The following is a 27170-nucleotide window of genomic DNA, read 5'->3' on the forward strand; positions in this document are numbered from 1 at the left end:
GTAACAGCTAATAGTTTTGAGTGCTTATGATGGTTAGGCATCGAGCTTAGCACTTTAAATATAGAGTAAGCATATTTAGGGAAGCTGGTTGTGGGGACAAAGTCTCTTGCACGTTCCTGAGTTGTGTTCATGGTCGCTGATTCTATGAATTGCAAATTCTTCTTTGCTCCATTGTGGGTGCCCAGACAGGGATGGCATGATGCTAGTTCATTCTCAAGGACTCTCTAGGAGGGAGTGGATTTAATGTGGGGCAAGCCTCACTTCCCTTTGCAATGCTCTCACTTTTCTCCAATACAATCACACCAAATGGTAAAGGTACAGCAGATTTTACTGAAGTGTTGGAGAAACCAAAGGGAGTAACACATGTGAGAGAAGTGATATAAATTAATAGGTTAATTATGGCTCTTTTTATAGTTTAAGAGAAAATTTCCAAAGAATTAAGCTCTTCACAGGGGCCCTGCTCATGACCACACTCCGTCCATAGTCTTGCTCCCCCGTCCTCGAGTCCACTCCTCTCTGTCATAAAGAATTTCCCTTCTACAGGGAAACTCACCGTGTGTTCTTATGAGTTATTCTCACCCAAGGATCCATGCTTCTTCTCTAGATACTTATTTCTCCAAGACTTAATCATTATTTCTGAAAGAATTCCTCAGGGCACCAGAGAGACAGTAGACGGTAATCCCCGTAGGCACTCTAAATTCCACGGAACATGTGGGAGTCGGGGGCAGGGAGGAGGCTCCAGATTCCTCTGCAGAGGCCACGGTGGGGTGTGGGCAGTGCAGTCTGATTCCTTTAAGTTGTCTCCTCAGGTTGACTTGGGCCTTCACCATATCTTCATGCAATTGTCCAGAGAATCATATACACGCACACTTAGATCCTTCCAGAGAATAAATATTAATTCTTAGGGATGGTAACTTCTCTAAATCCAAACAATAAAAGAGAAAAAAACTCTCAACTGCTCCGGTGAGAGGCTCCCTCACTGGTACTGCAGTTTCCACTTCACGTGACGATGCACATCTCTATTAGTTCCTTTTGTATATTCTCTCTTCTCAAATTATGCCCCTTTCTTCCAGCTAGGAAGAAAGAAAACTGGCCCATTGCTGATCCACCTGCTTCTCTTTTGTTTGGTTTTGGTTTAGTTCATTTTTGTTTTTTGTGATTCTAACTATTTTTAAGTGTGTAATTCGGTGACATTAATTACATTCACAGTGTCGCACAACCATCACCACTATCTGTTTCCAAAACCTTTTCATCACCCCCAAAAGAAACCCATGACCATTAAGCAATGAGTCATCATTCTCCCCTCCCTAACCCCGGTACCTCTAGTCTACTTATGAATTTGCCTGTTCTAGATATTTCATATAACTAGAAACATACAATCCTTATACTTATTGCGTTTCCCCATTATCCTCTTCCACTCCCATGTAAAAAGTCAAAGGCCTCACGACATGGAAGATTTCAACAATTTTTATTCGCCCCTGTATGTAGAGTAAGTCCAAATCTGGCAGGCCTACAAGTGTGATTGCTGCTATAGCATCATGTAAATGTTAAAGATAAGACATAGATTCCAGGGAAATTTCAGCCTAACATGAGTGGTTTGGGATTATATCCTCAGATGCTCAACATTTCTTTCTTTTCTTTTCTTTTCTTTTTTTGAGGAAGATTAGCCCTGAGCTAACTGCTGCCAATCCTCCTCTTTTTGCTGAGGAAGACTGGCCCTGAGCTAACATCCGTGCCCATCTTCCTCCACTTTATATGTGGGACACCTGCCACAGCATGGCTTGCCAAGCGGTGCCGTGTCTGCACCCGGGATCCGAACCGGCGAACCCTAGGCTGCCAGAGTGGAACGTGCACACTTAACCGCTGCGCCGCCAGGCCGGCCCCAGCATTTCTTATTTTACTCTATAGAACAGTTTAAGGGAAAAAAAATTGAGAAGCAATGATTCTGTAATTCGCAATAGAATCCTTGCTAAAGCATCCCAGACAGTGGTCTCCTACCCTCTTGTGTAATCCCAGTAACAGGGCATGCGTCACCCACTAGTGCCGTGAGTTCAGAGGAAGAAGAGAATCACCACAGACGGAAGTCATCTAAGGCTCATGATAGACATAGTGCTTGATTGAGACCTTAATGAATGGATAAAATTTTAATAAATAAAGAGTATAGAGCAGAGAATTCCGGGAGGACGGTCTTTGAAGACAGAGAGACTTGGGCCCTAGATCTATTCCTTTCACTTACGACACGCATCACATTGGGAAAGAATTCTTTCCTCACAAAGTCTTTCTGAGAATCTCCTTAGCTACTGTGTGTAAATGTGAAAGCATGGTATCTGGAATTTGTGGAATATGCTTGATAAAATTACTCATCCTCTCTCCAAGTGACAGAAACAACATGAGCAAAGGCAGGCCCTGGGGCTGTGCTTCATATGTTTTAGCAATCATGGGTAGCTTAGTCTGGTTTGAGTGATGGCACGTAACAAAACAATATGACAGATAAAACTGAGATGTTATTCCTATTCCACATAAGTTTCTTAAGGAAAAATTTCCAACAAAATCGAGAGTTAAATATCTTGCATAATGGCTGTAAAAATTAAAGAGTCATGATTTGTCCAGCATAAGAAATAACTTTATTTTCCAGAAAGCTATACTCATTTCCTGTTCACCTTTCCTCTTTTAAAGGAAGGGAAAGTACGTCTCATAATTATAATAGCATTTTTCATTCCTGGAGATTTGCAGTTAGCGAGACTAAAAAAACAATTTTGTGGGGTTCGTTCAGCTATGTTTAAAAGTTATTTTCCTTACTAACCCTCTCCTCTCACCAACTTCTCTTGAAAAACCACCGGACAACCTGGTTAGTTTATTTTTAACTAAAACAATATGACTTGGAAATTGAGCCTCTGGTGGCCAAGTTAGGCCTTGGACACCTGGACTTCACTGCGAGTCTCCTCGTGAGAAGCGTAAGGTGAGGTTTCACTATGGCCAGGACGTGAGGCCCAGACGCCCCCTGGGAATTCTCCAGGGTGTATATTCCTGTGTCTGAGAGCCAACATGCTCAGGCATAGACTCCCCAGGCCACTATTTTTGGACACCAGGTAGATTGTTCAATGTGATACTTTGTTGTTTTTGAAAGAGCCCAAAAAGAGGTCCGCGTGGGTGAAAGTGTGGTTTTTGGAGTGCTTCAACTTCTGCATTTCCCAATTTTTGTTTTTCTCAGTTTACTGCCAGCCATATTACTGAATTTCTCGGGGGTATGAAGAAGTTGAGGGACAAACCTTTAAACATATACAGGAATTACTCATTCAGCCTCTGCTGTGCAGCTGCCCAGGACTTACTCAGGGTGAGAGAACACATAAACAGGTATTCATCAAAAGCCTAAGGCTGGGCAGAGGGCTAAAGAAAAAAGAGTTATTTTTGATGAGAAAATTAAAGAAGCTTCATTGATCATGCATACATAAGAAATAGTGTATGGGTGTGGAAAAAGCTAGGTTTTGTAATCAATCACATAGAGACTTGAATTCTATCTCCACCATTTTCTAGCAAAGTGTCTTTGAGTGTGTTGCCTAAGACTATGTGTTTCGTCTTCTCCATGTGTAAAATGTGAACAGGTAATAGTAATAAAAGCTAACCTTTATTGTGCACTTACTTTATGTCAGGTTCTGTGCTAAGCATGCTAAGTATGTTGCGTGTATAGGGAGGGCCTATTATCCTCGGTCTCAGACATGAACACTGAGGCTTAGAGAACTGGAACAACTATCTTGCAAGATTGTTAAAAATAACATAAAAAAATGGCTCAGCGTGTTGCCTAGTGCGTGGGAGATATTCTATAAAGAATAATTGTTTTTATAAAATATTACCTTACAATAGCTGATATATTTAGAAGACCAGACATTTCAAAAATATAAATTGTGAGCGTCAATAAGTTATCTGTTCTCATCGTCCAAAGTTTTCTGAATAGTAATAGAATGTGAGCGAATGGTTTTGAGATTCTCACACTGTGTTTCTGTCTAAATAGCCCCTAACAGTCGCTGGGATCAGATCACCCTCTGCTCTAGGAAGTCCTGGCACGGCGTCGGCAAATTCTTCCTCCTTGGGTCTCTTTCCATTGAGGGCCTGTGTTGGTCATTGCCTTTCTTCTACAATCATCACTCCATCACAACCCCTCTTGATTTAATTATATTCAGTGTCCTTGATGAAATTTGAGAAACAACTACTTGGTATCAGCAGCTCCAAATTCTTTAGTACACGCCTGAGCCTGGTTGCCTCCTCCCCCATGACACCCACATCTTTCCCCCTCACCCCACATTGGCTAAAAGTATCAACAAGGATTTCTTTATTTTGTTACCAGAGGAGGACAGGAAGAATCAACTAACTCAGCTAATTAGGAAAAAATGCCACTAACGCATTCAGCACGCGGGCCACTTTGGTTAATTAATTCAACATGGCTCTGCCTCCCACACACCCTGGTTACTTTAGACCTCCATCCGCAGGTTCCCTAAAGGAGGCATGGCGCCAGAATAGAAAGAAGAAAAATCAAAGATCTCCCTATTGACTCAATTATCCTGGATACACTCTGTAATCAGTAATTTATGCCCCATACAGATAATCTTAGACATCCTGATGATGGCAGACCCAAAAGGCCACATAGTATCTAATCCCATTTATATGAAATGGGATAGGTAAATTGACCGGAATAGGTAAATCCAGGGAGGCAGAAAGTGGATTGGTGTTTGCTCAGGGGCTGGGGGGAGAGGGGAACAGAGAGTGACTGTTTAATGGATATGAGGTTTTCTTTTGGGGTGATATCTTTTGAAGTAGATAGAGGTGGCAGTTGTACAACAATGTATGTTCTAAAGTCAATGAATTGTACACTTTGAAACGGTTAATTTTATGTTAATTTCACCTCAATAAAAAAAATTCCCGATCAATTCAGAGACTTCAAGGGACTGAACAGTCAGGAAAAGGTTGAGAGTGATAACTAGGGTATCACTAGACTAGGGTATTCTCTCTTAGATGTTAGTGTGTATCAGCAGAGGAGAAAGTCCCTAAGTAAGGGAAGGAAAGGCAATATGAGGTCTGGGACAGAGGAGAGAAAAGAAGAGAAATGGGAGGGGGAGGAAAGAACCAGAATAAATGGGAAATTCACTTGATTGAAACTTAGGGAGCAGGTACTTATGGGGAACTGAAGGCTATGGGCAGGGCTGTACAAAATTAAGGCCCTCATGGGGCTGCCCCACTGGCACAGTGGTTAAGTTTACATGTTCCACTTCGGCAGCCCAGGGTTTGCCGGTTTGGATCCCGGGTGCAGACCTATGCACTGCTCATCAAGCCATGCTGTGGCAGGTGTCCCACATATAAAGTAGAGGAAGATGGGCATGGATGTTAGCTCAGGGCCAGGCTTCCTCAGCAAAAAGAGGAAGATTGGCAGCAGATGTTAGCTCAGGGCTAATCTTCCTCAAAAAAAAAAAAAAAAAAAATTAAGGCCCTCTATGTCCCTGAACAGGAGGAAACACTATAAATTTGTACTATAAATTAAAGCATTATGTTATCTTTCATCAAATCAAACCTGAAAAGAAAACAAGAAAATATATGCCATTGTAGAAGGCAGAAGGTGTTATTCAAAACAGAAAGAAACAAGTTGAGTAATAAAAAAAGTGACTCTAATCTCTTTGAAGGAAGAGACCATGTCTGACTCAGCTTTGAGTCCCCAGCACTGTCCAGGCACAGATATTCAAAAGTTGTTGTTGACTGAAGGATAATGACTCACACTTAAGTGGGGCCTGTATGCCAGGTGCTATTCTAACCATCTAATTCATTTAATTTTAAAATAGTCCTAAGGGTTAGGTATCATTGAGCTCTCCTTTACAAGTGAGGAAACTGAGGCACAGAAAGGTTAAAATCACAAGGGTGGAGTCAGGACTTGCACCCAGGTAGTCTAACTCCAGAGTCTGTGTACCAAAACACTTACTATACTTCCTGAAGAAATCAAAGAAACCATGATTAAGAGATTGACTAGTCAGCAAACACAGTGATTCTCCATTCTTCTGAGAAGAGGAAAAATATGAACCTCTTCGGTATTTTGCACGTTCTTCCTTCTGGTCAGAGTCGTAGCTCTCAACCACTGGCTCTGTCTCCACAAAATTCTGGAGTAGCACGTTCCTGGGTAGTGAATGTAGTGTGTGAAAACCTGTAAGTGTGAAAGAGACCCCTGCAGTCAGCCTCAACTTTGACTAAGGGAGCACACATCGCATCCCGCAGTCAGTGGGCAAAAAAAGCATTCCGCATTCTGAGATAAACAAGAAAACAGATAAGCATAAAACTACTGTCTAGTTCATCTCCAAAATAAATAAAACCTTCAGTCTTTCCTGTAAGTTACTGACTCTCTAGCAAAAACCACTATATCCCTGACTTTGGCAATGGTGATGTTTGAAGATAGGTAATCTGTGAGGACGTGACAATCAGGGGGAAAAAATGCTGTTTTCCCACCATGAACAGACTAATAGTAAATTTGGGAACCTTAGAAATCTAATTTTTTTTTCTTGTTGTACACTGTACTTTTTATTCCAGTTTTTCTAAACTCCAGACTCCCTTACCAACCTTCGGCAGACAAGTAAGCTACTTTAGATTTCTCTACACCTGTAATTGAATGAACATTAGCGTAAGTTGTAGAACTGATGAGCTCAGGCCTGGTTCTGTCATGCTAAACTTTACGAAGTTAGCCAGATCTCTTTACTTCTCTAAACCTGGTCCTCGTCTGAAAGATAGGAACAATAATCCCTCTGCTGCCCATCTTACAAGGTCATTCTCACAATGAAACATGATGTTTGTAAAAAAACTACCTGACAAGAAAATTTACAAATTAAATCTAGTCCAGTCCTGGTCCAGCAGGGGGCGCCATCATGGGAGTCAGCATCCGCCACAACAAAGATGGGAAGGTTAAACTTCGGCTCAAGGAGCCCAAGAGCCTGGACATCCACCAAAGGCTGTTGGTTGAGCTGTACGGGTTTCTGGCCAGACTAACCAACTCTTCCTTCAACCAAGTTGTGCTGAAGAGGTTGTTAATGAGTCGCACCAACTGGTTGCCTCTGTCTCTCTTCTGGACCATCCAGAATATGAAGCTTCCTGGCGAGGAGACAAAACAGCTGTGGTTGTAGGGGCTATAACGGATGATGTGCGTGTCCCTGAGGTGCCCAAATTGAAGATGTGTGCCCTGCGTGTGAGCAGCTGCCCCTCGAGCCGCATCTTCACTGCTGGAAGCAAGAGCCTCACCTTAGTGGCCGGCCCTGTGGCAGAGTGGCTAAGTTCACGCGCTGCACTTCGGTGGCCCAGGGTTTCGCGGATTCGGATCCTGGTCGCCGACATGGCACCACTGATTAAGCCATGCTGAGGTGGCGTCCCACATGCCACAACTAGAAGGACCCACAACTAAAAAAATATACAACCATGTACTGAGGGCTTTGGGGAGAAAAAGGAAAAATAAAATCTTTAAAAAAAAAAAAAGAGCCTCACCTTAGACCAGCTGGCCCTGGGCTCCCCCAAGGGCTGTGGCATCATCCTGCTCTCTGGTCCTCACGGGGGCAGAGAGGTGTACAGGCATTTGAGCAAGGCGCCGGGAACAGTGCTCAGTCACACCAAACTCTCCGTGTGCTCCAGGTGCCTTACGTTTGGGTGTGCCAGAGACCGCCATGCCAGCCGCAGCTACAAAAGCTAACCCAGATCCCGCCTGCTATTAAAAAGATTTTTGGATGCTGAAAAAAAGTTAAATTAAAATTAGAAACCTTAAACCAAGGAGACACCAGAATTGGTGGTATTGTCGACCGTTGGCAGATTTCCACACTGCTCCACTCAGTGGCTAACCAGCAAGGGTAAACTCATTGTGTTACAACGGAAGGAACTGAAGAGTCAACCTACTCAGGAAGAGTTAGGGAGAAACCAATCAGCCTAAATGGGAAAAAAAAGGCCTATGGCTTTATTATTATTTTTCTTTTGAGGAAGATTAGCCCTGAGCTAACATCCATGCCCGTCTTCCTCCACTTTATATGTGGGACGCCTGCCACAGCATGGCTTGATGAGCGGTTCGTAGGTCCGCACCCGGGATCCAAGCTGGTGAAGCCTGGGCTGAGGAAGTGGAACTGTGAACTTAACCGCTCCACCACACGCCCAGCCCCTTACAGCTTTATTAAATATATAATAGTTTTACAGGTGCTAAATCTTTTGAATACATGAGCTTGTTAATTCTCAGAACCACTGGTAAAGCAGATGTATTGCCATCAATTTACAGTTGAGAAGTTATTCCCTTAGCATCAAAACTAGTGAGAGCTACGTCAGGACTGGCCCTGAAACAAATACCAATTCTTTTATATTGAAATGGACAGGATGCTGTAATGTACATTTTATTATACCTAGAACCATAAATTTAGTAGTGTATTCCATAAAGCTACACAATACAGATGCATGGCTAGGTAAACACACAGAAGAAATGAAAAGGGAGAGGAAAGAGAAAAACACCAGAGAGAGAGAGAGAGAAGAATTGCAGGACGCCTGTATTAGGAAAAAACTAGAACCTCACTGAAAGTGATTGGAGAAATTGAAAAAAAAAAGAAAACCCCACTATCAGCTATTTTTAAAAAATTGAGGGTTTGAGGTGAAGTGAAGCTTGATTTGTCAACAGGAAACAATGGGCTCTGCACCTCTATTTATATAAACAACATTTGCTTTTTCCATCTTAGGTTCTGCCCAGAAGTAGTCGTCTGACTGCTGCTTTTGGCTCTGCTTGACTGGTTTTTAGAAAAAAAAAAAACAAAACTGTGGCCACCTGTTCCTCTCTCCACCACAGAGGAACTCAACAAGTCACTTTCCCTGATGCTTGGTTAGTGAAAATGCTAAAAGATATAACAATTTCAATTTTTATTGGAGTGTTGTATTTTTAACCAAATCTTTGCCTCCCTGAGTGGACAAAGCTGCAAGGACAAGGCTTCCTCCCCTCCGCTGCTCCTGATGTCCTTCCATTCTGCCCTGTGAGTTTCCAGATTGCTCAGGTCCTCTTCACCACACTTTCCAGATTGCCTTCTCCCATACAGATTTCTCTATTCCCACCTTCTAGCCTCCTGGTTCCCCTTCCCTGAGGTCAAGCTGTCATCACTCTGCCGTTCCTTATCCCCCTTGTCCGGTGCTCTTCTGTCTTCTTTTCTATTTCTTCTCACATTTCTTCCTTCACTGTGCTACAGCTACTTCAATACAGAAGGAAGGGGAACCTCAGAGGCTGCAAGTTGCTTGCACCTTCTGACCAGTTGTAAAGCATTTGGTTAAACATCCAACTCTTGCCACAAGCACCCTGAAGCACAGGAGGGTGGAGCTTGTGGGTAGCAACTTATACTGCTTGATGTCATCAAAGGTAAGGGCCAGAAGTGGGTAAACCAGCTGGGTTTTGCACCTTCTGCCTGTGAGTCAAAAGAATACTTAGAGAAAGTGTGCATGAAACTATATTTAGAGAGCATAGTGCACACTTGAATTTCCAGAACTTGTTCATTCAAGGAGAAAGCAGGATTTTCTCCAATCATAAGCATGAAATATAGAAAAAGTTAGGCTCAGAGCAGGATCAACTCAAGTTTGGAAGAGAAAATAAGGGTAAACCTAATGGGTAGGCAGATAAGCCCACTATCTCTTCAAGGTACCAGGAAGGTATTCGAGCTCAAAAATTGCCAAATGATACTTTCACCAAATCCTTTCATTGCAACATTAAAGATACATTGTTTTGGTTCACATAATTTTTTATAATGTCTGTTTATTTATTTATTTTGCTGGGGAAGATTTGCCCTGAGCGAACATCTGTTGCCAATCTTCCTCTTTTTTGCTTGAGGAACATTCACTCTGAGCTATCATCCATGCCAATCTTCCTCTATTTTGTACGTGGGCCACCACAGCTTGGTTGCTAACAAGTGGTGTAGGTCCGTGCCTGGGAACCCAACCTAGGCCGCCAAAGCAGAGTGCACCTAACTTAACTACTAGGCCATGGAGCCAGCTCCCACATAATTCTTTTTCATCAAAATATATGTTCCTTGCTTAAGAAGGTTATCATTTGTGTTCGCCAGGAAAGGGATAATATTAACATCTTAAAGGGTAAAAGGTTTTAAATCCTTTCCACGGGAGGAACAAGGAAAGAAAACTAGAACAGCAGGGACCTGAAATGAGGCAAGAGTGAAAAACAAGCAAAAGGAGGTGAATGGAATTCTGCCGATGGGGAAGAGAGTGCAGAGGGAAAGAACTGAGACAGAAGCAACCTCCTGAAACTTTGACCTGGGACCCTTCTTAGGGCAAGGTTATGGGGGAAAATGAGACGTTATAAGGATGAGGAAAGAAAGAATGGAAAGCAAGTTAGAAATGTTGGTTTACCTATCAAGAAGAGTAAAAAAGGTAGAGAATATAAGAACAATGAGAAATGGCAAAACACAGCAATTTGACCATGCAAAAAGAAAGTGAGAGTGAGGTATGAAACCTCACCTAGCAAGACTGATGGACCTCAAGGGGGCAGAAAAGGAAACGAATTTTCTGGGGAACCAAGGAGGGGCCATGTCTAGAGGGGACTAAATAAATTTGGAATGTTGGAGAACCAATGGTAAAGTTGTGGAGTGAAGAAGGATGCAACAGAGAATAGCAGAATAGAGAAATTGGAGCAATGTTGGTATTCAGTTTTCAAAAGGAGATGAAAGCATAAATTCAGGTCTTCCTTCTAAACATAAAAGGGAAAGAGAAATAACCAGACCAAAGAACACTCTCTTCTGAAAATGAAACTTGAGAAAACATTATTTTAAAATGTTTAATTTGCAACATACACAATACTGGGATTGAGGTGCTTTCTGGTGGAAATGCCACCTCTCATTCAACATGCAGTAGGAGGGTCAAGTTCACGAAGAGATTCTTGGAAACTCTGTGCCTATGAGATTTCTCTACAGTAGCTACAATATCCACTTAATATGTCTTTCTAGGTATGAGTACATTTACTTCTAGAGACTACGGAGCAGAGATGACATGCTTTGGGGCTTTTCCTAGCATTTCTCTTTATTCAGTTGTGCAAATCCATTAAATTAAATTGCTTCTTAACAGCAAGAGCCTGATCGTCATTTAGGTAGTCTTCTCAGCAATACGAAAGGAATCCATCCCTGCAGAGTGGAATTCTCTCAGGTAACTTGTTGTCTCAGAGTCCCCTGGTTCTCACTTGAATTTCATTGGCTTTGTAGAAAGTTACTGAGTTATTCAGATGGAAGGGCTCATAATATATAATTTGTCACTTATAATGGGATTTTGTTCTATGACATTGTGGACTGCTGTCCTAATGGAGGGTATTTCCCACCTTATAAAGCAGACGTGGTTGTTGTGAATTAGACTACGTCTAGGTTTCAAGAAACAAGACTAATGCATTCAAATCTTGAGAATCATATAATTAAAAGAAACCTTAGAACTTACATAAATTTAACTTTCTCATGTTAAAGATAGGGACATTAAACCAGGGCCTGCCGAGGGAACATGACTTATTTGAGGCTACCTGGTTACTGCTAGAGCCAGATAACAATGTGGTTTGACTGAATATCGTGTTTCTTTTACTCTTTCCTAGAAACCATTGGGTAAACTTCGTGCCTTCCTATTGAAGTTCAGGTCTGAATGCCCTTCTTAAGGCCCCAAATCAGGCTATTCTAGAATGCATTTGCACAATAATCTCTATAGATTTTGGTAAGTGATGAGGATGAAAGAAGTAGCAACAACTCAAGGAAGCTCAGACCAATGATATGATTTCACATTAAGTTGTCTAATTAATGTGTGGAGGTGGGCTAAGTAAATACATGAGACTTACTTTCCAGCACTATCTGCCGATTGGACAACTGCATGAAAAATTGAATGTGGAATCATGAGTCCAAGTTCTATACCTGGTGTGCTCCTCTAGCCTCAGCCTCTGAGCTTAGTAAAAGACAACATTTTGGGTCTTTATATGTTGCTAGTAGGATTGTATAACTCTTGGCTCTGGAAAATTTCCTAGGACTACAGAAATTACTGTGATTCTTCTCATAAAGAGGAATTGCCAGGCAAATGTTAGGACAATCAGCAAAACAGTTAAAATAAGAGTAAAGAGGACCATGTAGATGAATGGGGTGTTAATCTAGGAAACTCTTGAAAGCAGAATAAATGAAGTTGTATGACTAGTGAAAATAGACAATGATAGCTTCTTTCACTCTAAGATCTTTCTCAGACAGATTTAATAGTAAATATTACTAACCTAAAGTTTATGTTCCCTTGAAATTGTATGTAGAATGTTTGTATATGAGTCACATGGTCATCATTTATCTACCATGTCTATGATATTGGGGAGCACCCAAACCATGCAATAATATAGACTTTATATTTTATGTATTGAAAAATGACATAAATGTTAATTAGTCAGGGTGAAAAATCAGGGAGTAGGGGCAAAAGCTAGACATGCAAAGCAATTGGTTTAAGAAATGCTAATGTCTATGGGTTAGCTGAAAATGGTTGGACAAGGAGTTCCCTATTCTTAGAGCATTCTCTTCCTCCCATCCACACATTCTTCTTTCCTCTTCCTTGATGATCAGAGACCACTGGGTCTCTGCAGATTCACATTGTCACAGGGAGGAAGTCGGAAGTAGTTGGAACGACGGAGTCGCCTTGGGGGTAGACCAGCCATCTGACGGCAAAGTTCATCTAGAAGAGAAGCAGAGCATGTTGGAATGAGAATGCAGGGAGAAATAGGGGCTCACGCTTGAGGAGAAAGAGAAGACTGCAGTGTGGGGTCACGAAAAGGTTGAAGAGAAATAGATGTGGGTTAGAACCCCAGCTCTGCCACTTACTGGTTATTTGCTATTTACTATAAAGTTTCTTAACTTTTCTGAACCTCACTATCCCTTTGTGTAAAATAAGTGTTAAAATACCTGCCTCAACACTGTAGTTGAGAGTATTAAAGTGAATAATGTATGCAAAGTACCTAGCACAAGTGGTCAGGAAATTTTAGTTTCCTTTCTATACCTAGCTCCCAATTCTTCTAATCATGGGCTTATTAAATAGCAAAAATATGAGGTCCAATCATTCAATATATGTTTAAGTGTTTACTGTGTGCAAAAAGCTAACTTTAGTAAGTCCCTTGAGACACTTGAAAGTGCCTAGAGTCCCAAATACTCATCCTCAATGTCAAGGTGCTTCCCTTGCAGGTGGCTTGCACAGAGCCAATGGGGGCAAGCAGCAAGTTTCCTTCTGCGAAGTTCGCTACAGGTCTTACTCAGGAACTCAGCTCAAGGCGGGCTGCTGAGTCAGAAGTGGCTGTGTCTGTGGTGGCTTCATCAACCACAGCCATCGTTTAAGGCTGGCCATGGGGAAGGTGAGAAGTATCTTTGCTTCCACTATGTGTGGTCTATAACCACACACTTTGGACCATTTTAATTGTTTTAAAGTCTTTCTATCTTCCTCTACCTCTGAAATTTCACAATAAGTAATGTAAATAGTTCCTGGAATTGGTGGACTGTTTATAATGTAGCCAGTGTCTAAATGTCCAGTAGATTTTTAATTTATTTATAGGCCCTATCCAAACATTACTGTCTCCAAATAAGTGGTGGGTTTTTTTTTTTTTTTTCTTTTTAGAGTTGTCAACATGGCTGCAGACTAGTAGAATCTGTGATCTGTAATGGCTGACTTGGCCCTCTCATCTAGAACTCTGATGAAAGATCTTCAAAGTGGCCAGAGCTTCAGGAAGAGAGGTTGGGGGTTACAGTCTAATTGGAAAGAGATCTAGGGGTCCTCTTCTTAGGGTTATGTTTATATATTAAGATACTGCTTTATTTAGATTGTTTATTTGGGGTAATGTGGTGGACCAGGGGCTGACAGAAGTTAAAGGGGTGGCCTAAAGCCCTTCTCCAAAGCCAGAGCTTAGATCCACGAGATCCATGAGCATCATGTCCCTATGTACCTCTCTCCTGACTGTCTCTCTCTCCTAAAAACCCAGACATCGTCTTACCTTTCATAGCTTCGTGTTCTTTACAGACAAGACGGGAGCAGATCTCATTGTTGATGATGTACATCCGTCGTAAACTGCCATAGTCCCAAGGTCATGGTTAAGGACAGAGATAGAAAAAAATCATTGAGCGGGAGGACTGGCCTAGGCCTAAGATGTCTCTTTACCTCCTGTATTCCCCACTCTTCCTTATCTGTTCTCCCCTATTTGGGTTTCCTTAAGTGTTTCAGACTTCTTTTTTTTCCCTCCAGAGGAATGTGGAGATGGAATGGTCTGAATTACTCTTCATAGCAACACTTTGCACATTCCACCTACAATCAAGCTCAATACTCCTCCCCACTATTTTCTGTCCTCAGAGTTGAATCTCTTACTTCAGCCTTTTTCTATGAGGTAATAAATTCAACGTACCAGTGTTTGCCTCATGACTTTCCTTTTTCCAGCCCTCTCATTCATTTGCTTTCTTGGGTCTAGAGTTCTTAGTCAGTCTGTTCTCCATATGCCTCAGTCCAGACTCTAGGTTCTAGCTGGCATCTTCAGGAATGGCTTAGGAGGGTCATGCTAAAAACTTCTGCCCCATTCACAGTGGGTGCTCATTAGTTACTGACACAAAACCACTACCATGTAAGATGCTCTCTGGGTGTTCTGGGATTCCTTACCTGGTGAAACATAACTGATGAACGCATTGCTTGACTGGCCGATGCACAGAATAGAGTCTTGTGCAAGCAAATTTCTCATCCCGGCACTCTGAAGAAGCCCAAAAATCGGGAGAGGCATAACAATAGGAAAGCCATAAACAAAAGATTAAAAGGCTAGAGGAGAGGAGATAAGAGTGGGAAACAAATACAAAGTAGTTTCTACAGAGGATCATAGTAAGTTGGGGCATGTCTTTCCCGCTCACTAAAACAGAGCACTAGGAAATTGGCTAAAATGAAATTTCGGTGTTTCCCTACCTGGAAACAGAAGTGGATTAAATAATCTCTGAGGGCTCTTCTAGGAAAAAGTCCTTCTAAGGCTTATCCAGGTGGCAATATGAAATATCAGATTGAAATCCTGATAATCCCATTCTGAAGAATGAGAATTCTTAGGTGGGCCACTGTTTCTCTGTTCCAGTGGTTTTCTGCACATCAGAATTATCACTACATTAAAGAAAGCAATTCTAGTCATGACATCTATGGTAATCTTGAGTCCTTGCAGTCACTTCCCAACACACAACCCACGAGCCAAATAAAGTCCCAAGGTAGTTTAGGGACAGGATTGTTTCAGGACCATGCAAAAGGGGTTCTGTCTTTTCCCCATGATTTTTAGGACAGGAGCTCTTTAACAAAGGGGAGTGGGGTGGGAAAATAAAGGGTAGTAAAAATATTCTCTGAGAAAGAATTGGAAGTAAACTAGAAGATGTACCAAGTGCCCTCCAAAGAAGAAGGAGGTAAGGAATCCTCAGGAAGAAAAAAAGCTTAAGAAAAAGACAATCATACCTGCAGTGGCATTTTTATCATTGGGCGAGGCTGGAAGGCAGAAATTTTATTCAGTTATTACTAGTTCTAGAAGTTGCTTCCTCTGTAATTCATGTTGCCTCACTTGAGACCCACGTGGGACACCCATAAATAGGAAACAAATGAGTTAATAACTCTTTTAGCAACTTCTAAAGGAAAATCCATAACGAGCTGTTTCGATCCACAAAATTGAAGAGATTTGGAAGTTAGGATGGGAAATTTGATTTTGCCTTTCTTGTTTCTCTCCTAGAAAGTTGAGAAATTTATTGTATTTTGAGTATCTTTATGTTGTTGTCAAGAAGCAAATTTAGTAGGGGACACAAGGCAGAGAGCCATATGTCCAGAAGAGCTTCATCCTAGAGCTAAGGAGAGAAAAGATTATTATCCTGTAGAAGCTCTTCCTCATTAAAGACAATTTCTTCTCTGTAAATTAGATACATCATCATGGTTCTTTGATAAAGGCTTTTGGGTAAAGAATAATGAGAGTCATAGCCACAGCCAAACCTACCCTAGGGCAGGTTAAATATGGCCTAGTTTGTTGAATGGAGAACAAATGAACGAGTAAGATGAGTCTTGAGGGAATACGCTAACCATGGGCGTTATCTGTAAAGATGTTTTGAAGGAGTTGCTAATAGGATACTATGGGAAGTATGCTAGGCGATTGTATCTATTCCTGGGTTCCAGTTGCAGGTTTATATGCTGAGAATTCTCAGATTTATACTTCTACCCCAGACCTCTCTTCTAAGCTCCAGACCTATAAATCCAACTGCTATTTTATGGAAGAGTTCATGGATTTTTCAAAGATCTCTCAAATCCAACATATCTCAAACTGACTTGACTATCTTTCCCTTCATCAGTTTAAATTGTTCTTCAGTGAATGGTACCACCAGGCACCCAATAACCACCCTCTACCCAGTAGAAAACTGGCCATCGTCTCGATAGTCCTCTCCGCCTGACAGCTCACATTTCATTCTCACTACCTCTACCTTAGTTCAGGCCACCATCTTTCATTGAGTCTATTACAACAGGGTCCTCACTGGTTTTCCAATTCACAAATCTGATTAGAACCTTTCTTTGCATAAACTCCTCTCTGATTGGTTTTCATTTCTATCCTAAGCCTTTGTCCATGTGGTTTTCTTTACCTAAAAGCTCTTCCCGCCTCTATTCACTTGATTCACTTCTACTTGTCTTTCAAGAAGCAAGTTAGCTACTGTGCCCTCCAGAAAAGCCTTTCCTAACCCCCAGCGCTGGATGTAGTCAAGGACTCTTTTTGAGTCTTCTGTAGCTTCCTTTGCCTGTACTGATTATAGCATTTTGTGAAACTGAATAAAGTTGTCTGTTCATTTGTCTATCTTGTCTATTAGACAAAAGATAGCTAGTAGAAGAAAATCAGTTTTGTTCACATTTATATCCCTGGCACCTAGTAGCAGATTTTCAGTAACTATTTGTTAAAAATAATCTAGCTTCTTTTTCGCACATCCTACCACTTACTTGTTTCTTGTAGTTTTTGCCCTAATCAATAAAAAAACTCAGTTTCCCCAATGTGCCAAGCGCTATTTTTCTTTCGCATCTCTGAACATGCTATTCCCTCTGGCTGGAATGGCCATCCCCTACATGACTGCCGGGCTTACTCCAATTTTTCCTTCAAAATTCAGTTTAACCATTGCTTCTTCTAGAAAGCTTCCTTTTATCTTCCCAAACATGTATTTGTTTATATATTTGTCTTGGCTTTACCTGTCCAGTCTTGGAAACTTTGAGGAAAAGATCACGTCTTGGTATTTTGTATATCAACACCTAGCACTGTTCCCGCTTGTTAAGGCATCAAAAATGTCATTAATTTAAAGTGAACTGTTGGAAGAATGTGCTACATAAACTGTGGTGCTGTCTATTTAGGATCCTTCACCAGCTGTACTGCCTTCCATAATGGGCTCTGAGGAAAGCCCAGAATGGCCCTGGGGGCCCTGGGATCCCGGATCTGAACTCACCCAGGTCATCTGTGGAAGGCGTGATATCAGCCAGAACTGAAAAGGCACAAAACAGCAGGTATGAGGAGGGCTTTAAATCGGCAAGGGGGAAGGCAGAGTAGAAGAGGGAGAATGGAGATATCAGTGCAAGGTCAAGGCTATGGCTGGGTGCATCATGTTCAAGGGAATAGTGTTAATTGAAGTAGTGGTGAATATTTTTTGAAGAATATTTGGCCTATAGACATTACACTAATTTTTAAAATCCTTTATTATCCACTTATTTTAGCTATTAATTTGTTATTTTATATTAAATTTTATGTTTTATATTTTATATATTTTATATAAAATAAAATATTTTTAATAAATATATATAATATATAATATGTATTTTATATATTTTATATATATTTTGTATTATATTATATAATTTATTATTTTAGCCTTATTTTAGCTATTAATCCACTATTTCCTTCCTTTAGCGAAGTCGGAGTCCCTTCTTGGCTTTCATTCCACTGTCACTGAATAACACACCCACAATCCCTCTATCCCTTTCAGAGAGATAAAATATAGGATTAATTTGAGAGCTGGAATAAATATTGTGAATATTAACAAAAATCATGCCGTTTTTAAAGAACTGTAGTAAAATCTACCTGTTTCATCCGTCGAAGGATCATTCACCAGATCTGCAAAGACAAGAGAACAGAGAATGAAAAACGCAGGTAGGAAATACTTTTCCTAAAAGAAAAAGAAAAGAAAGGCTGGATGAAGGGATGATGATCTAAAAGGAGACAAGAAAGATTGAAGTGAAAGCACGTGGACTCTTGGGCAAATATAAGGGACCGTCACAAGAGGAAATGGAAGAGATAAAAAGACTGGGCGTGTTTACAGTGTCAGAGGCATCTAAGACAGACAACAGGGCTCTGCGTGAGCTCAGAGTCTCCACTGACCTCTCTCCTAGTCCTCGTTTTTCTTTGTACAGACATCATCCTCACCCTTCTATCACCAAGATGAAAGCAAAGAAATAAACAAGTAGCTTACTGGGATCCTCTGTGAAGGTTTCTTGCGTCACTTGAGTCACATCGTCTGAATGAAAAAATCAGAAAGCATTTGCTGAGCATTCTGTGCCCCTCCCACCTTTGCACTCCCAGTCAGTGAAACTGACCAGCACAGCGGCCGGCACATAGTAAGTATCCCACAATGTTGTTTTTTGGCTTCCTTCTCAACCCGAAGCCCTTTCCCCTGTAACCCAAACAAACGTCACGCTTTCCTACTTCCGTGAATACACCTACACAGTCCCAGCCTAGAATATCCTTTTTCCTTTGTCCGCCTTATCAACAGGAATGAATGAACTACATGCCCATCAGATAATCCTCCACAGGCATCCTCTTTCTCAACTAGATGTTGATTAAGCATTGGACTGCAGGAATAGCATATTATTTCATTGTCCTAACAGATAATAATACATATAGTTAATCTGGGTTTACTCTGTGCCAGGTACTGCTTAAATCTGTTTTGTTTGTTTGTTTTTCTGCTTTATCTCCCCAAATCCCCCTGGCACATAGTTGTATATCTTAGTTGCAGGTCCTTCTAGTTGTGGCATGTGGGACGCTGCCTCAGCATGGCCTGATGAGTGGTGCCATGTCCGTGCCCAGGATCTGAACCAGCAAAACCGTGGGCCGCCACAGCGGAGCATGAGAACTTAACCACTCAGCCACGGGGCTAGCCCCTGCTTAAATCTGTTTTACCGATGATAAAACCGAGCACCAGAAGAATAAATAATTTACCCCAAATCATAGAACTTGTTAATAATTGCAGTGGATTGATGACCTCTCTGTGATACTTATTTAAAGAGAAATTGTCTTTACCAAAGACATTGTGATTTTGATATTTATAATTTTGATACAATTCAATATCAGTTTGCTGATATGCTTATAGACAAGAATTTTCACAAAAGGTCATGTTGATGGGTTTCTGATGCTCAAGGAGAAGTGAAGGTGAAGAGAGGGGAGGGGAAGTGCCAGTGTTAGTAGAGAGTGTCTTGCACTTGATCACTGGAGACTAAAGGCGGGCAGAGAAGAAACAAAAACGACCCAGGTCTTAGGTGAAATCAATTACAATAAACTAAGAAAACGGAATTTGAAACTATAAATAATAGCACCTCCTAAAACAAATTGTCTTGACTTTAAAAAACAAACTAAGAAAACAGTGTTAACATCCATATATTTAGCAAATGTCTCATCTATAGTTATCCTTTGTAGACGGCTGATAATCATAATCTATTTTACCCACTAGGGGTCAGCAAATTCACAGAGTTTGTTTTGACTTTTTTTCTTTTTTGAAAACTTCAGTCTAAATGTCAGATTTCAATCTGGTGAGAATAGCATTTTTACAAAGCGTGTCAGAGGTGTTGATCATTGTACTAGAGGCAAAACATGAACAGAACATTTTGAATGGATTTTCCCTGCTTACTGCTTACCTCATCCCTTTCAAAAGAATTTCAGATAGAAAGTCATCCATCTGACAAAAGAGCCTTCGTGTCTTTAAGACTCACTATAAGCTTTCTTCTTTCAGAACAAATTTTGATAAAAGCAATCCAGGTCTGTTCCAATCCCATAGGATATTTTTTAAAAAACCACTGACCTAGTCATTCCAGAGCCTGTAAGAGAGGCGTGGAGCCTCCCCAGGGTGCAGCCCTGGCCGGCCCTGTTTCCCTTCCTCTAGCTGCATTCCAGTCCAGCCACGCAGAGAAACAGAAATGAAGCAGTGGGAGAGCAAAGAGGTTGAGTGCATCCTAGCTGTCTCCTTGGGTTTCAGGGCAGAGCACTGCTTTTCTGTATATTCCTCAGTTTGCCCGCTACCCACTTTTCCATGAGCTACCATCATATAAATGCTTATCTGGGATTCATGAATATTCTCTGAAAAGGAATCTTAAGGTGACATTTTTATTGTATAATATTTCTGCTAGAAAAGCATCATTAAGTCATTAAACAGGACTGGACCTTAACCAGCCCAGAGAAATTAATTCAGATTTTTACTTTTGGTAGTACTGAAATCTGAAACAGCTTCAGAAACTTGAGGATTCAGCCCTTTTTACCCACAACAGAGAAAAAAAGTTTTGTTCCTATATTTTTATTTTGTGTATGAGGACACACAGTAAGAAATTATGTTGTGCCCCAGTGTACACATACAAAACTAAAAGAAGTTTGGTAAGATAATACTTTACTCTTGCAATGTACTTTATTTTTATTTTAATCTATCCTAATTCACTAAAAAAATACCAATTGTGACCCACTAATTTGATTTGAGGCCCCATTAATGGGTTACATACTGTCATGGTCTCAAGGGTTGGGAAAGGTAAGAGAGAAATCATAATTCTGTTGAAGGTCTGGAGGCAGAGCGGAGATGTTGATCAGAGTTTCGCTCATCAGGCTGAAGGAAGTGGTCTTTGGACACCAAAGCTTTTGGGTTCTGTCCAGTTGTGCCACAATTTCACTGTAGTACTGACATGACTTCTCATCCTGTCTTCGCATTTTAATTTTTCCACTGTTACATGGATAGGAAAATGCTTTCTGTTAGGATTAGTGGGCATCTTCTGAGTGAGATAAGAGATGTATCAAGAAGACTGAAAACAAGAGATGGGCATTGAGGAGGTCTTGGGAATTTCAGTAGTGAAAAAAAAAAAGACAACAAGGTTTTATGAATGGGATAATAGGATTGTGAAAACTGGTGAATTAGATCCTGTCCCCTACCCCACCCCCGGAAGTGTATCTCTGTCGTGTTACAGATTCTTTAACTCTCACCATTCAGCTGCATTATCCTAATAAGAATCCCAACAGAGCGCAGATCCAAGGGTTTACCTACCTCCTCGTTGACCATTGACCCCTAGGGGTGTCCAGTCTGTACCAAAGGAAGGAGAAAACGATGTGAGTGACTCCTGCTCTATGCTCCATAAAGCTTTGATGAGATGAACCAGAAAATGATGGGTTGTGCTTTATCTTTCTATGCTTTACTTCTATATTGCTTAAAACAGAATTACTCAGACTGTTAGCGCTACAAACAAACATGGAGACACTCAAGAAAGACCAGTTCCTGAGAACAAAGCCCTGCTCTGCTGTGCCCTGACTCAGGATGCCCTTTGCCCTCATCCCCAACCAGAAGGGGTGGGGTCCTGTTGCAAAGACAGGGCCAGCAGCCTTTCTAATGTGTGCTGTCCTTCTATTCCCACAACTGTCCCACTAGGTACACTATTGAACAAGGCAAAAAAATTATTTTTTCACAGTCTGTATCTGGAAGAAAGAGAAAAGAAATCAAGCAGGATTTCTTTGAGGTTTGAGGTTCACTTTCTGTGGCCAATCTCCTAGCTAGATTCTGTGAAATCTGTGAAGATCATTTTTCTTTTGTGTACAGACATGGCATGTGTTTTTTGTGTGCGTGTGAATATATTTGTGTGTATGCTGGTGCTGGTGTTTGTTAGGTGTTAGTGTATATTCTCCCACTATTTTCCTTCAGAATTTAAATTTGGTCCAGTTTCTTATTAGGTGGTCTCTATGTTTGTGTATGCACTTGTATATCAGTTTCTTTTTCCTTTGGTATTTACTTGTATATCTATGTCTGTGACCCTATTTTGGTTAATAGGCATCTGTGCATCTTCATTTAGCATTAGTTTCATAACTCTCAGGATACCTTTTTCCAAGCCCGAGGTCATCTCTATCCATACTCTTGCCCTTTCTTCTTTGACACGAAATCTGTTCTTTTCTCTCTTTAATAGTAATTCTAGAACTCAATAACAAGCATCTCTCCTCCCATTCCCCTTCAACCTCCTTCCATCCCACGCTCTAACACGCACCTCCACACACGTGTATCGCTGAGGAGCTGAAGTTTAGGGAGCAAAGAATAAAAGGTAGGGACTCACCGCAGGGGATGATGAGTGCAGTGAGAAACAGCAGCGCCTTGGGTCCTGAGAGCAGCATATCTAACAGGGTGGTAGGTAGAGTAGAGATTGTAATGCTCAGGGACACATCAGCATCTCAGTTCCAGGCACGGAGGTCTGTAGGGCCCTGTCTCTTTGTCACCCCAAGAGGTTTCTTGGTCCCCCATATGACTCAAACCCTGTCTCTCTTTTCTTATCTTTCACTCAACATTTATTTCTCCTTAAAATTCTATTCTTTGATCACCTGCCATTATTCTCACTCTCATTGTTCTTATCTACCAAGTCAGAGGAATTTTTATATTCAAAATGGTCCAACTTTGCCCCTACCCTGTGGCTTCTTTCATCCCTAGTATCTAATCTTCCTTTTTGGTATCTGTGTCATTTTTATATCATCTGCTCATCTTGATGCCTCCCTTCATTAAACTTCTATAGATAATTGGGATGTTTGCTCAAATCCAAGTTCAGTAACATTCCCCATTGCCTTCCTCCAGCCTTTCAATGGACAAACACAAACAAACACACACACACACACTCCTTCTATTTCAAGTTTTATATAATTGAATAACTCACTGTCTATGGTCCTCTGCTCTTTCCACCGAGTCCTTTGGCTGCTGAAAGTGTCTCTCTCCTTCTCACGCTGTTCCTGCTTTGGCTGGAGAATAAGATGAACAGGGCCACTCCCTGGGAAGGACTTCAAATTTGGCCTACTCTGAAACAATGAGATGAGGGAGAGCGAAGGGGAGAGAGAGAGAGAGAGGAAGCCAGGCTAGAGGAGTGCAATGAGGCTGGAATGAGAAGGGGGATGGGAATTTGCAGTCACTCACACCCTCATTCCTAAGATTATGACCACATTGGTGAGAGATGCTGCCGTTCGCTAGGAGAGTTGGCCCGAGCTCGTATTTGCCTTTCTTCCATGAGCCTATTTTTCCTCTCACAATCTGGCCCCAACATCCCCTTTTCCTTGAGTGCCTTCTTACTTAAATAGTTTCCCCTCATCCTTGGAGTGTTTTACTGAACATCACCAGAATCTGTTTCTGTCTCTCTGGCTGTCTTCTGTATTTGAATCATTCCTCCATCCTCCTTTCTCGCTTTCATTTTTTTTCAACGTTCATCTCTTCAACACCAACAAATTCCTTTCTATCCCTGTATTTCTCTTTTTTCTTTGCCTCTTTCTTGACCCACGCATTCAGGCTCTTGTTTTTTTCCCCTGGGAATCCTATTTACTTCCAAATCCAAGCCAACACAGACACCACATGAATTTCATCCAAGAGGAGCGCTGTCTGTCTTAGGGTTAGGAAAGGCTGAGAAACACAGAACTCTCCAAATTTGTTTTTGAAACATGGAGGAGCTCTGTGAGAGGAGATGCCAGACTTGTTCTGTCTTTTGGCTTTGTTTAAGCTTATGCTAAGAATCTTGATTTCTAGAATCTTAAGGATAAAGTGCCATCAGAAGCCCAAAGGAAATTGGGAGCCAAGTTCATTTTGCTTGCCTTTTCCTCAGATCATGTGCTTTTCCTCAGATCGTGTAATATGTAGATAACACTTTCTCTGATCCAGGAGTTTTAATGACTTTGTATTTGCTCTTATTCATAAAGACACTGGTGGTTGGACCATTAAAACATCTCCATTTTGGAGGGAATAATCTTGAATTATAGAAACTCATATTTGAGAAATGGTCGACCTTATGTGTACTAGAAGGGTATGAGTTTCAATTTATCTGTTAGCACCTTTAGTCAACACTGAGGGTCTCCTTAATGAGCTAAGAGGAAGGAAGGAAGGAAGGAAAGAAGGAAAAAAAGAAGGAACCTAGCTGTCTAGTTAGGAGGAAGGGACAGCTATAGACGTAGTCAGAAATAAGCAAATGACACCTCCAGTTCCTCCAAGGGAGCTGTACATGTTCCGTCTCTGAGACACATGGATTCTGGTGAGTCCTCAGAAGAAATCTGAGTACAAACCCAGCTCTTCAGATCTCCCTGGCCCGGACCTTGCTCTTCTCCCATCTGCTTCACAGTGAGAGTGCAGAGGCTGGAAAACAGATGTGACTCTAGTCTGAGGAGAGTTAGGGAAAGAAAAGGCAGGGAGGTGAGGGTCCGGGAGAAACAAAACGGCAGATGCAAAGCAGAACTAAGGCAGGACATATAATAGAGAGCCTAGAGCAACAATCATGTTTTCCATGAAGCTCAGACCGATGGAGAAACTGAACTCAGGCCAATGATTTGGCAGGGAGAGCAATGACCTCAGTGTGCTGGCCTAGCTAGAGACTATAGGAAAGTCTCCCCAGGCAGTAGGAGGGGGTGCTCTCCTGGGGTCTTAGGAGGGAGTCTGAAGTTAAGACAGTGAAAACAGGAACAGAATGTTCAGAGCAAGGCAGATGGGGAAGACAGGCAGGGTGCAGAAGAGGAGAGGAAGCAAGGCAGGAACTGGCAGAGAGCAGAAGCCACTATCTCTTCTTGGGCTTAATAGGCATTCAAGAAGGCAGTTTATTTCACAATAGTTTGGTTACTTTTTTTCTTCATGGCAGCTACGGTGGCCCCTTTCTTCTGGCACTGTTCCCCATTTGTCTTCAGAGCCCAGGCTTGGCTACCAGGTTTGGAGAACCTCAGATTTACTTTTCTCAAGGTGATTGGGTGAGCCTCTGTTCGATTACACTATCAGTTTATCCTTGAATTACATCACGTCAAAATCAGCACCATTAGCCAGAAATGAGCAACTACCATCCAGAGATGTGAGCCCATAATTTTCTGAGGTTCTCCCTGACACTGGGGGAGAATTCCCTGGGCAGCAGTCCATACTCCCTTCTGACACAGGCTGGATCTCCGGTGGGTGAAGAGCATATTCTCCAGCAACAGGAAAGTCCTCATGGAACTGACGGGCAGATGCAGAAGGCAATCTAATGTTTGTGTTACCTAAGAAAATTTTAGTTTTCGGAAAAGATCTCCAACCAATGGAAGATGAGTAAAGTGCAAAGAAAGAGAAAGGAGACAGAGATGCGAGACAGCACGCTGGCTTTAGTCATCTGTTTATTGGCCTGTAAAGAATACACCCATTAGCTGAAGGCCTCTGGGCAAATGTACAGAAACGTTATTACTACAGTCCAATCCAACAAAATTAAATCCAGGGCCTAAACACAAAAAAAATTCCCATAAAAGGAAAGAAGGAGGATTGTATGAGGTGGGGAGGGAGGGAAGAGAGAGAGCGGTGTGTAGAGCAATGAGGCAATAAAATAGCAACAGCCAAACTTAAAAGATGGCCTCAGTGCAGGCCTTAGGAGCCAGCAAACATAGAGTCCTCAGAAAACTCTCCGCTTCTTAGTAACCCATACCTGCTCCAATACGCTGTTCTTCATGCCTCTGTACATTGCACTTTCTGTTCCTTCCTTTCTGAAATATTCTTTTCCCAACTGCAGTAAATAAATGCTTATATCTCCATCAAAACCCAGCTTAGATGCTGCCTCTTCCCAGAAAGCTTTCCTGGTCCCCTCTGCTTCTGAAGAGAAGTCACTCCCTCTCCTGAGCCACCTCATTGCTTGTTTTTATAGCTATGTCATCAACTTTATTATGTTCTTTCTTTTACAATCTGTCTTCCCCACTAGACTGAGTATTCCTTGATCACAGAGGCTAAGTCTTACTCGTCTCTGGCTGACATAATGATTAGCACATAACAACTCGAAATTTGGTCATTTGAATTGCGTTGAGATGGAGACTTGAAATAGTAACTTCCTGTTTCCAGATAGAAACATTTAAAAATTGAGTCAAATGCAAAGAAATAGAGGATAAAGTTCTAGAGAAGAAAGTAGTTTGAGAGAGTGAAAGGAGTCTAGGCAGTAGGACAGCTAGCTGATGTATTGAAGTGATACAAGGGGAAGTCCGCAAAAGGAAATAGGCAAGGGAGTTAGGTAACAGTTATTCCAGAGAAACAAAGGCGTTTTGGCAGGAAGCTGTAAAATCAGTTCGTGTAAAACATGTGTAACTTACACCTATGCTAACTAGCGCTTCTGTCTCGTCATTTTGCCATCTGCAAATGTTGTGATGGCGCTGGTGGTCTCGCGCTGTGACTCTCTTGACCGTGCAAATGTAAAATGGTTGACCAGGTTCAGGATTCTGTTAAGATCCTTGAAATAGAACCCACAACCAAAAGACTTTAAATAACTGATAAAACTGTCCGTAGACAAGCAAAAGAGGATAAATACTAGAAACTCATTAATGGGAGGGAAATCTCCATCTTCCCATTCTACCCATCAGAAAACAAAAACAGAAGGCTGGAATTTGCGAATATGGAAAAGGGAAGTTCAGTGTACATAATTATTAACAAATAGTAATAGCTAGTATAATTATTAAATTTAGTATATTTATATGATTAAAATATATGTATATTTTATATATTATATGTGCTAAGCAGCCTGCAAGATGGCCCTAAAGATCCCCACCTCCTATTCTTCACCCCCTCGTGTAATCCCCTCCTCTTGAGTGTGGGCTGGATTTAGGGACTACTAGTAAATAGAATATAGCAGAGGCGATGGGGTGTATCGTCCCAGATTAGGTTACAAAGAGACTCTGGTTTCTAACTTTGGTGCTCCCTCTTAATTTCTTGCGTGCTAATTTGCTCTAAACACAGATGCTGCCATGCTATGAGCTACTGTATGGAGATGCTTGTGTGGCAAGAACGAATGTCACTAGCCAACAGCCAGCAACCTAAGACCTGCCAAAAGCTGTGTCAATGAACTTGCAAGTGGTCCTCTCTGCAGCCCCAGCCAATACTTTGACTCTAGCCTTGTGAGAT

At 41.5% G+C, this 27170-nt stretch overlaps 1 protein-coding gene and 1 pseudogene across 4 annotated transcripts; one reads left to right on the forward strand and one right to left on the reverse strand.

The window, feature by feature from the left end:
* Window positions 1-6893: 6893 nt before the first annotated feature.
* LOC103556647 (large ribosomal subunit protein eL18-like) lies at window positions 6894-7705 on the forward strand (annotated as a pseudogene).
* Window positions 7706-10796: 3091 nt separating this feature from the next.
* On the reverse strand, window positions 10797-24721 carry MFAP5 (microfibril associated protein 5). Of its 4 annotated transcripts, XM_008528859.2 has the most exons (10): window positions 22963-23513; window positions 22375-22434; window positions 21324-21359; window positions 18501-18545; window positions 18113-18145; window positions 17484-17519; window positions 15481-15510; window positions 14662-14749; window positions 14009-14082; window positions 10797-12705 (listed from the first exon to the last, which is right to left on the reverse strand). In XM_008528859.2, exons 2-10 carry the CDS (start codon window positions 22430-22432, stop codon window positions 12593-12595), a joined length of 513 nt encoding a protein of 170 aa, XP_008527081.1. In that variant the 5' UTR covers window positions 22433-22434; window positions 22963-23513; the 3' UTR covers window positions 10797-12592. The 4 variants fall into 4 exon arrangements, with proteins under 4 accessions (XP_008527081.1, XP_008527079.1, XP_008527080.1 ...); XM_008528857.2 differs by lacking the exon at window positions 17484-17519 and having other exon boundaries at window positions 22963-24721; XM_008528858.2 differs by lacking the exon at window positions 21324-21359 and having other exon boundaries at window positions 22963-23196.
* Window positions 24722-27170: the final 2449 nt, after the last annotated feature.

This window comes from Equus przewalskii, chromosome 5 (genome assembly GCF_037783145.1).
Source record: "Equus przewalskii isolate Varuska chromosome 5, EquPr2, whole genome shotgun sequence".
Taxonomy (NCBI): domain Eukaryota; kingdom Metazoa; phylum Chordata; class Mammalia; order Perissodactyla; family Equidae; genus Equus; species Equus przewalskii.

Coding starts and splice junctions, on each gene's coding strand:
- MFAP5 (XM_008528859.2), bottom strand. CDS start 22,432: ATGCTGCTCTCAGGACCCAAGGCGCTGCTGTTTCTCACTGCACTCATC. Junction 15,511..17,483: donor GCCTTCCACAGATGACCTGG/GTGAGTTCAGAT, acceptor TCTGCCTTCCAG/CCTCGCCCAATGATAAAAAT. Junction 14,750..15,480: donor TGATAAAAATGCCACTGCAG/GTATGATTGTCT, acceptor GGGCTTCTTCAG/AGTGCCGGGATGAGAAATTT.